Below are 10,274 nucleotides of genomic sequence, written 5' to 3'. Positions count from 1 at the left end.
AGAGAGAGAGAGAGAGAGAGAGAGAGAGAGAGAGAGAGAGAGAGAGAGAGAGAGAGTGAGTTCCTAAACCCAGTCTGTGGTAGAGTCCTCTGTGCCAACTTACATGCCGGTGTAAACCAGATGAAGAAAGAAGTATTGTGCTCTTTTGCATCCGGGATGCTAACATCTGGCCCCGCACAGCTCATTGAGCATAAACAAAAGGAGGAAGTGAACTCAGGGCAACCATATCCTACTCTTCTGGCTCCGCCCCCAACCCCTCTGAGCAGGGTCAGGCCAAGGATGGGAAGGAAACACAGAGAAAAAGAACAAGCTGTCACTCACTTATCTTCTTAGGGGACAACTGGAAACCCCAAGGGGGCCACTCTTTCCCACCACAACATCGTAAACAACTCCATGCTGATAGGCCAGCGTCTGAAGATGCCCACAAAGGTGAGGTTGGGATGGGCCCTGGCTGTGGTGGGGGAACAGCTGGGGCAAGGAGTGACCCAGCTTGCCGGGCTCCCCCTGCTGGCTAGGAGAACTGGCCGCATGATAGACCCAGCCTGTCTCCCTCTCCGTCTCCAGACTGCAGAGGAGTTGCGAGTGATCCTGCCCAGTCCCCTGTACCACTGCCTGGGCTCCGTGGGGGGTACAATGGTGTCTATGATGCACGGTGCCACCCTCCTCCTGTCTTCTCCAAGCTTCAATGGCAAGAAGGCACTGGAAGCCATCAGCAAAGAGAAGTGGGCATTGGTGGACAAGCTGCCTGTGGGCTGATAGGACCCTCCAGACCCTCACTCCTGAACTCACCCTCTTCCTCCAGCCAGGAGACCTGGGATGGGTGGCAGTGGGGACTAAAGGACCAGGTCCCGCCCCCCCTTAAGCTTCTGTTTCCCACAGTTTCGGCCCTCACTGAGAGTTCATGAGGGGTGGGGAAGAAAGGGGTTCATCTCACTTCTAAACCTAATTTTGTGTCCTTTCTTTGTGCAGAGGCACCCTCTTGTATGGGACACCCACGATGTTTGTGGATATTCTGAATCAGCCAGACTTCTCCAGTTATGATTTCACAAGCATTCGTGGAGGTGAGGCGCTGTCAAAGGCCGCATAGCTTGGGGAAGGTCCGTTTCCACGGCCCCGGGGAAGCTGGGTTTTTATAGAGGAGGTAGGAAAGACACTGTAGAAATGTAGATGAGAAGGGACAATTCCCAAGTGTCCCCGAATGCTGGGCCAACCTCAGCTTTTACATCTTTTACCAATGCATGGGGGTTTCTTCCCTTTACAGGAGTAGGTGGAAGGGGTCCAACAATCGACTCTTAAGAATGGAGAAATGTGTTAGCCTCTCTTTCTGTCTGTCTCTATTTGTCTCTGTCTGTCTCTCTCTGTTTCTCTCTGTCTCTGTCTCTGTCTCTCTCTCTAGTACTGAGGATTGAACCCAGGACCTCCTGAATGGCAGGCAAGTGTTCTATGACAGAACGGTCCCCAGCCTTCCTCTTTTTGAGACAGAGTCTCACTAAGCTACCCAGGCTGGGCCTGGAACTCACTCTGTATTCCCAGTCAGACTTTGAACTTGCAATCCTCCTGCCTCAGCCTCCCAAGTAGCTGGCATCACAAGCTTCTACCATCAATCCCATCAACCCCTCTCCCTGATCCAGGTGTGATTGCTGGGTCCCCAGCACCCCCGGAATTGATTCGAGCCATCATCAACAAGATGAACATGAAGGAGCTGGTGGTGAGTGGTTATAAGAACCCCCCATGGCTGGGAGCTAGCCAGGCCCGTAGTGCGCAGGGACGGAGAAGCCAGACCAAAGGTGACCCCCAGCTTATTCTCTGTTCCAGGAAGCAGAGGTAAAGCAAGACGGTGTGAGCTAATTAACTAACACGTGCTGAGGTATAGGGATAGGTGAGAGGAGGTGAATGGTGTACACACATACATTTATGTTTATAGAAATCTGGAGTAGAAACGGGAAAGATATGCAGCCAAGCGCTACTGGTATCCTGGTAGCATGTCCTGGCAGGCAGGAACTGGCAGAGTTGGGGCATGGGCCTGAAATTCTTTCTGGCAATCAGGGTGGGTCAAGGGCCCGATGTTTGTTTCCAAATGGCAGGATGGAGGGAACTGAGGAGGCTGGTAATAACGTGGTCATCCCAATGACCACTGCGTTTAAGCTCCGATGGACAGAGGGTAGGAGGTTCTACAATAGCTTCTCTGAAAGGAGCCATGGCAGAGCCCTGACTGATTCTGTGTCTTCCCAAGGACCCCACTGAGTGGAGCTGGGGTGGTGATAGAGAGCCCAGTGCCCCCTGCCAAGATGTACCTAGGTGGGGGGCGGGCAGCGCTGTGCATCCGCAGAGGCTGTGGGAGAAGGTGTGGATGATGGGACGGGATGTCAGTAGTCTCTCCAGCAGAAGGCAGTCACCAGGACTGGCTGGATCAGGACCTGCGGTAAGGAAAGACGAGTATTAGGACTCCAGTCACCCAGAGTCATCAAAGGGACCCCTGGACGTCCTAGGCCAAGCCATGGCAGAGGGTACCCAGTCCTCCCTCCTTTTCTTATAAGACAAGGATCTGATTGCTCCTCCAGAGGTGGTGTCATGGGATATAGCAGCACCCCATCTGGAATCTCCGACCATGGTGGCCTCCCTACCCGGCCCCCACCTGTTTAATGGCGGCCAGCTTTCTTGGACCTCTTGGTCGGGGATTTGCAGCTGCGGAGGGCATCTGTGTCACGAATCCGCTGACCCTTGAACTTGGCTGGCGAGGAGCAGGTAGCATCCGGTCGAGAAGCCTTGGCTTCCAACCACCTACAGAGACAAAGAGTTGTTGGGCTTGGAGAAGCTGGGTGGGAAGGCTTGGAAAAGGGACAGTGACAGGGATGGAGTCTGGCCTTAGACATAGCTGGAGTTGTCATCTTCATTTGACAAATGAGAGAACGGAGCTACTCAGTACCCGACGTGCTAGGTAGCTGTCTGGGATGTCCAGGCTGTTTTACTGCAGGACCATCATCATGTGGACGGCAAACTGGGGGTTACATGGAGGAATATTCTCACCGCCGAAGGCCACGGAGCTGGCAGGTGCATTTCCATGGGTTGTTGGCGAGAGTGAGGGTCTCCAGGTTGTCAAAGGGGAAGGAGGAAGGCAGTTGGTTCAGGCGGTTGTTGTCCAGATGGACGTGTTTCAGTGTGGTCACACCCGCGAAGGCAGCATCTGAGAACTGTGAGGTGACAGAGGCAGAGTGAGCACCTCAACCCATCTCTCTCCTGGCTCTCCTGGTTCTTTTCTCAGAGGGCCAGGTTCGTCTTTCCCTGGACACAAAGCACTGGCCTGTTGAGGAGCCACAGTTTCCCAAGCAGAATGACTAAGTTGTCTGAATGATGTCATCCACAACACCTTTTTTTTCTTTTTTGAGAGGGGAGGGGTCCTTCCCAATATGTAAATGGAAAAAGTTCAGTTCCTTGGACAGGGTCGCCTAGCTAGTAAACAGTAGCTGCAGGACCACACCCTGTTCACCCCCCTCCCTGCACAAACACTGGATCTGGGGAGCAGGCAGAGCTTGGCTTTGAGTTGCCCGGGCAGGCACACGGTGAACCGTCAGTGTGTTTAGTGGGATGGGCAGTGAGCCTGGCGCGGGCACACGGTGAACCTGGTCAGTGTCTGGTGGGACGGGCAGTGAGGCCAGGCTCCCCACAGCCCCCGGGTCCCAGGATTTCCCCCAGGAGTGTCCTTCTTGCTCTGCCCTCAGCTAGATGCTATTTGTGGAGTTCTCTCTGTGGGGACTTTGGTCAGGATGGATGGCTCCAGAGGAAATGTACTGGTGCCCTCATCTGAGCCCTGGTGCCAGTTTCTCTCTGCCCTCCTCATTCTAAATCAGCCTTCGTATGCTGTTCTACTGGCCACAGGGTGGCACAGGGGTGGTCTACGTTCGGCGGGGGTGAGGCCAGGCTGAAGAAGATCCACCCAGAAGGCTCCATTTACCCAGACAAGGTTGGCCTCTGCCCAGGTTAGCTTCTATCCTCAGCTTCATATCTGTGACCTCTCACAGACCAGATCGGGCTGTGATGTTCTCTACAAACAAAACGACTCTACCTTGCTCTGGTCTCTGCCCGAACCTCCTGGCTGAAACTATGTTGTGTACCGGGGTGATCCACTGAAAAGGACTCTGCTCCTAGACAACCCCGACCAGGCTAGACTGAGCATCCCAAGGGAGGAAGGATTGAGGAGTCCGGGATCTGGTGACTGGGGAAGGCAAAAGTCAACAAACTGTCTGCGGGACAGTGAGACAGTCAGTCTGTGCTCTGAGGAGACACTTGGGGGCGTGTGCCAAGGAGCTCATGTGTTCATTCACGGGCTGCAAGAGCACCAAGCCAGCAACTTGGTGAAGCCAAGTCAGGTCTCTGTGTCTTGGTTTCCTGTACTTATTTGAAATGGACCCGAGGTTGCAATAAAATTAAGTGTGTTTCGACCCACGGAGGGAATGGGACGAGGGTGTGGAAGAGTTCGCCTTAAGGTACTTGCTCCCCAATTCATCCTCCGGTCCCTCATTTTACCTTAGCGACACAGGCCAGCACCCACCGGGAACAATCACTCTGTGTTCTCTCAGCTTCTGGAAGTGCCGCAGTAGACAAACCTTCCTTTATGGAATGGTAGGCTTGCCGGAGACTGGTAAAGGAGGGGTAGAAAGTCCAACAGGAAGAGGTGTCTGCTGTTCACCGTGGGGTCTGGGGCAGATGGCTCCCCAGAGGACATTTGTGGGACCAGAACAGTTCCCTCTCTTATAAGGAGTCCCAAGAGAGCCCTGCTGAGAAGCAGCGGGACCAGGTAAGGGTGAGAGGGATGGGGAGGGGGGTGTGGATATGCAGAGAGAGGTGGCAAAGGCCCCTTGCTTTGGAAGATAATCTGAACGGCAAGGAGTCCAGGAGGAGGGAATGCTGTCCTGATGTGGTCCTGGGGTGGCATCCCAGAAGGCGCAGGGAGAACTGCAGCCAGGGCACTCACCTTCTCCAGGTTGGTGTCGTCCAGCCAGAGGGTCTCCAGGTATCTGCCGAAGGACTGGAAGGCATTGTCTGGGATGCTTTTCAGAGGGTTGTGGGACAGCTTCAGCTCCTCCACCACCCGAAGTTTGCTCAGGGCGGCTGAGGGGTAGCTAGACAGCTGGTTCTTGTCCACATGGAACTTTGCTAGGTTCTCCACATCATCCAGAGAACCAGGCTGCAGGGAACTGAGGGCATTTTCTGACAGGTAGAGCCAGCGCAGGTCCTTGGCCCCCTGGAAGGCTCCAGCACGCAGCTCTCGGATTTTGTTGTTGTTGAGTTGCAAGATGAAGAGGTTGACCAGAGGGGAGAGCAACCCCCGGGGCAGTTCCGACACTTTGTTGTGGTCTAGATAGAGGTAAGTGAGTTCAGTCAGGTCATCGAAGGCTCCAGCTCGCAACACCCGAATGTCGTTGTGGGACAGGTACAGGTAGATGAGCTGCTTCAGGCCTCGGAAGGCACCAGCCGCCACCTCGCGGATGTTGCAGTGTTGCAGGTGCAGGGAGACCAGGTTCGGCATGGTCCGAAACGAGTTGGCAGCCAGCACCGGGAAGTTGTTGCGCTGGAGATTGAGCAGTTTGGTTGTCTCTGATACCTTGGGGATCTTCTGCAGCCCCACCTTGTCGCAGATGACATGCTGCAGATCACCATGGCAGTGGCAGTTTTGGGGGCAGGCGGCCAGCGCAGGCAGGAGGATGGCAAGAAAGACCAGACTGAATAAGAGCGCGCGGGCCATGGTCGGGACGCCTTGAGCCGGGGCTGGGGGCTAAGGCAGCGACAAGTCCTCGATTCTCGGGTCTCCCGGCCCATTTATAGGGCAGCCTTGACCGCAGTTGGCAGCGGAGCCAGCTACTACGTGGAGCATCGAAGCCACTGATTTAACCCCTTCCCGCCCAGAGATGCGCCCCCGTCCTTGATGGCTGGGGGCTCTTTTCACAGCAGGAGACCATGTGTAGGGTTGAGGGCCCTTCCCCTGATCCCCAACCCCTTGGTCCTGTTTGCAAACATTATGCTGCACCTTCCCCTACCCTCCTCTCTCTGGACCAACAACCCGAGGTGGGGTGGACGGTGATAGATGTGTCGAGGGGGCCTCTGAATTTCCACTGGGCAGAGGGAGGTGTTCCCAGAACTTATTTATTTGCTCAAGTTTGAGTCTCTACGTCTCCCTCCCCCATACACTCTTGGCAGACAGGTCACCCTGGACTCCGGGAGGGAGGAAGTGGGGCCCGACAGCCGGATGCGTCTCACCGCGGTCGGCCAGCCGGCGGCGCTTTAATGGGACTGTTGTGCCGCGCAGGCGGAGCGTGAGAGCTGCTGTGGGTTGGGCTCCCGCTTCTGAGTAAACCTTCCTCAGTTCATCCCAAGGAGGTGGGGGGAGCTGATTGCAGAGGCTAGCGGACAGCCTTGCCTTTGCCTCTGCCCCTTCTCGGAGCCCGTGGCACCAGGCCTGTAAGAGCTCGGGATTGTAGCCTTCTCCACGACCCCTCTCTTAGCCCTGGGCTTCCTGTTCCGTCCTTTGCACCCTCATTCCCTTTTCTAGGGTTGAAGGCCACACAGAAATGTGGGAACTGGGGTGTGTGGGGAGTGAACCACAGGACTGACTGGCAACACACCTGGAGACCACAAGCCGCTGAACAAGCATGGTTGCACAGTGTCCTTCTTAATCTCCCCCAAATATCCTCATCTCCGGATCCTCCCCTCACCGGTGGTTAGGACCCACCCCTAAGGGGGGGGTCTCAGAGTGGCAGCCTAGTGGCGCCAATGTGTACTTGGCAGAGGCCAAAGCTGGGCAATGACCCCAGGACTGTGTGAGCTGTTGGGAGGTGGGGGTGTTGGCTACAGGCAACCAACCCTGGCTAGCCAGATGCTGGGTTGTGGGCAGCCCCCGCCCTGGTGGACCAGGCTTTTGTTCACTCGCCAGCCACAGTGTCTGGAGTCCCGCGGAGAAGGGAGGGTGAGCAGGCAGGTTACAGCTTTGGCCCAGGGTGAGCTCTGGCTTGCTTGGCCAGAGATGCCTTCTGGTTTTGGGAGGTGGTAGAGGAGTCATACCTCAACTACGCCAGAACCACACCACCTGATGGTGTGCAGGCATGGAGGCCACCAACAGAGACCTGGTAGAGGACAAGGTATCTAGACCTCATGACGACACTCAATACATACATGTGGAATTTGGGCTCCAAGCCTGTACTTCCCCTAAGCCCCTCTTACTCCTTGCCTCTAGAATGGGGTGTGTGTGTGGGGGGGGGGGAGTCATTCTTGGCCTAGAATGTTCTCTGATGGTATTTAGGCTGCTGCTAGTTTTCCTGATGCACAGGATGTTCTAACCACTGGAGGTTGCAGGGGTAGGGGAGTGTTTGTGTGTGTGCGCGCACGCCCGCTCACACACGCATGCCATAGCCCTTTTAAATTCATGCTCTGGCTATATTTTTGTTTTAATGAAAATAAACACACAGGAGCATCCCCAGAGCTTGCAGGGCACCCACCCTAAGGCCCGGCACTTGTCCCAGGTTGGAGGGGAGTAGTGTCTGTGTGTCTGTACCACTCCCAGCTCAATCACAAGCCAGGCTCCCTTTGTCATCAAGTTTACGGGGGCCCTTGGCTAAGAAGAGAGGGAGGGAGGCTGTTGTGGCCTGAAATCAAGACAGAAGGACCAAAGCAACCTGGGGACAGGGAGAGCAGCCATGGGCATCAGTGAAGCCACAGGCCTCACAGGGCAGTGCCGGAACCTTGGCCACTAGAGGACTGGCTTCTATTTCAGTTTGGTTTCAGACCAGCCCCCCCCCCCCGCTGAGAGCTGCACTTCTGGCTTCTGACCTCTGGCTCTTGTCCCCTCACTTACCTCAGTTCCCACCATTCAGCTACCGAGGGTAGGTCACCCCAGCCCTTCTCTGTCCCCCACTTCCCGTTGAGCCGTCTTTTTTGGCCCCTTTAGGTTGTTTATGGAACCACAGAGAACAGTCCCGTGACCTTCATGAACTTTCCCGAGGACACCCTGGAGCAGAAGGCTGGGAGTGTGGGCAGAATTATGCCTCACACAGAGGTGAGCCCCCGACGGACGGACAGACACCCTTGGAGCCCACCTCCCGCCACATGAGGGCAGTTAGGGTTTTCCATCAGACAACTGAACAGCCCACTCAAATATAGAGGGCCCCAGTGCTGGGGGCTTGCTGGACCTGGCCCAGCTCTGTGGGCTGAAGCAGGGAGAGCTGGCCGGGGGTGGGGGGTGGGGAGCTGGGACAGCAGCCCTGAGCAGCTGCCAGCCGAACCTCTCCTGAGCCACCCTTCCTGTCTGAGGTGTGTTTTTGCCAAGCCCACTGTCTGTCTTGGGCAGCTAGGCCAGTCTCAAAAAGGAGCCAGAACACAGGGAATTTTTTCCTCTTATGTAGCTTTCTCCCCCCCACCCCCGCCCCTGCCTCTCACTCTTCTTTTGTTTGAGCATGGGCTCTTCTTCTCCCAAGGTGTATGTCCCTTGAAGGGCCCTTATACTTCAAAGGCCCCAGAATACTCCCCAGTCTCAGACTCCTAGCTGTGACTCCTCTCTGGCTCCAACCCTGTAGCTTTATTCAGATCTTACTTAGTTTCCATGCCTCTCCGGGGTAACTCAGAGGACGCCCGTGCACTGGTTCTCCACAGCATCTCAGCCACCCCCTTGGGGATGCACCCTGAGGTTTGTTAGGGAGACAGCCTTCTTCACATCCCTCAAGGGCAGACATGGAAGTACCCAGACCCACACCTTCCCTCGGCACATAGGCCGTGGCTTTTGGTCTGCTAGGATTTTGGGTTCTCCCACTCCTGATCGCGTGTCACTGTGGTCATCTTCAGCTTCTTTGTTGCCTTGTGGGAAAAGAGGGGAGACGGTGGCCTTCTCTTCTGCATAGTTCATAATTCAGCATCTGGCATGACACTCTGCAGGCCTCCTTTAAGGCTGCTCTCTACCCAGCCCTGTCCTCAGTACCCTGCGTAAAAATGCAGCCAGGGTAGCCGGGCATAGTGGCACATGCCTTTAGTCCCAGCACTCGGGAGGCAGAGGCAGGCGGATTTCTGAATTCGAGGTCAGCCTGGTCTACAAAGTGAATTCCAGGACAGCCAGGGCTATGCAGAGAAACCCTGTCTCAAAAAAACCAAAAACCAAAAAAAGAAAAAAAAAAAATGCAGCCAGGGCAGGAATTTAAAAGGCATGTGGCATCCATCCATAGAGACATTCCCTCCCCATGGTTCAGGCCCAGTGTGGGTCTTTTCATGGCAACAGATCTATTCAAGCCTCCCTTTCCTTTCCCTGGACTGCGATGAGTAGCGCCAGCAGCTTCATTTCTGAGAGGGTGAAGGGAAGAAAGAAAAGTCCCCTGTTCCCACTCCCCCAACCCACCCCCAGTCTCCAAGGAACCCATCCCCAAAGCAAGAGAGCTAGAGGCTCAAGCTGAAAACTCTCCCGTCCCAGGCCCAGATCGTGAACGTGGAGACGGGGGAGCTGACCAACCTGAATGTGCCTGGGGAGCTGTATATCCGAGGGTACTGCGTCATGCAGGGCTACTGGGGCGAGCCACAGAAGACCTTCGAGACGGTCGGACAAGACAAGTGGTATCGGACAGGGTGAGATATGGAGATGGTGTGGACACTGGCTACCAAGTGGGCCTGGGGTTCTAAGGATGAGCTGGGAAAACTTAACAGGATCCCCCTTGACCGTGAGACTTGGTTTCCAAAATTTGTCAGGGGCTGTGTAGCTCAGTAATAGATCTAGTTCTTGGATGCCATATGGGAAATCATAGATTCAATCCCCAGTGCCGGGGCAGGGTGGGGCGGGGCGGGGCAGGGGACACATCCAAGGCTCACTGGAGATGTATCTTAGCTTCTAGTCTCCTTGTCTACTAGGCTTGAAGTACTGGGCTCAGTCTTCAGGACCACGTAAACTGGCATGGTGAACGTGCCTGTAAGCCCAGCACGTGGTAGAGAGGAGTCGTAGGATCAGGGCTTCAAGATTATTATTATATATTATATATATTATTATAGTGAGTTGAGAGCTAACCTGAGCTATGAGAAACCTTGTTTCCAATAAGGGGGAAGAAATGGATTGTAGAGGCAGCCTGGTGGGTAGAGTGCTGCTTGTATGGCATGCACGTCGCCCTGGGTTCTATCCCTAGTGTCTCATAGTCCCCGGGGCACGGCGGGGCATGCATTTGTAAACATAGGGTGTGGGTGCAAGCAGGCTACTCCGTGTTCAAGGTCACTTTCTGTCTCAAAACATGCAACAACAGAATTTCCCCAAGTCA

The 10,274-nt window shown here is 55.1% G+C and overlaps 2 protein-coding genes across 3 annotated transcripts in view; one reads left to right on the top strand and one right to left on the bottom strand.

The window, feature by feature from the left end:
- Acsf2 (acyl-CoA synthetase family member 2) overlaps positions 1 to 10,274 on the top strand; it is a 39,133-nt gene that overhangs the window by 25,334 nt on the left and 3,525 nt on the right. For both annotated transcript variants that reach the window (XM_029546405.1, XM_021212358.2), the window contains exons 7-12: positions 334 to 429; positions 565 to 722; positions 970 to 1,061; positions 1,632 to 1,708; positions 7,940 to 8,047; positions 9,446 to 9,597. In XM_029546405.1, coding sequence (XP_029402265.1) covers positions 334 to 429; positions 565 to 722; positions 970 to 1,061; positions 1,632 to 1,708; positions 7,940 to 8,047; positions 9,446 to 9,597 — 683 coding nt within the window. The remainder of the gene's footprint in view (positions 1 to 333; positions 430 to 564; positions 723 to 969; positions 1,062 to 1,631; positions 1,709 to 7,939; positions 8,048 to 9,445; positions 9,598 to 10,274) is intronic.
- Chad (chondroadherin) lies at positions 1,891 to 5,794 on the bottom strand. Its single transcript, XM_021212359.1, has 4 exons — positions 4,973 to 5,794; positions 3,028 to 3,191; positions 2,636 to 2,781; positions 1,891 to 2,417 (listed from the first exon to the last, which is right to left on the bottom strand). Exons 1-3 carry the CDS (start codon positions 5,741 to 5,743, stop codon positions 2,640 to 2,642), a joined length of 1,077 nt encoding a protein of 358 aa, XP_021068018.1. The 5' UTR covers positions 5,744 to 5,794; the 3' UTR covers positions 1,891 to 2,417; positions 2,636 to 2,639.

Source organism: Mus pahari, chromosome 14 (assembly GCF_900095145.1).
Source record: "Mus pahari chromosome 14, PAHARI_EIJ_v1.1, whole genome shotgun sequence".
Classification (NCBI taxonomy): domain Eukaryota; kingdom Metazoa; phylum Chordata; class Mammalia; order Rodentia; family Muridae; genus Mus; species Mus pahari.
This window is presented reverse-complemented; position numbering and strand designations above follow the sequence as displayed.

Bases quoted from the DNA above. Each gene is read 5' to 3' on its own strand.
- Chad (XM_021212359.1), bottom strand. From the start codon at position 5,743: ATGGCCCGCGCGCTCTTATTCAGTCTGGTCTTTCTTGCCATCCTCCTG. The intron at 3,192-4,972 runs GTGAGTGCCCTG...GTCACCTCACAG, and splicing joins ACGACACCAACCTGGAGAAG to TTCTCAGATGCTGCCTTCGC. The intron at 2,782-3,027 runs GTGAGAATATTC...TTGTCTCTGTAG, and splicing joins CAGCTCCGTGGCCTTCGGCG to GTGGTTGGAAGCCAAGGCTT.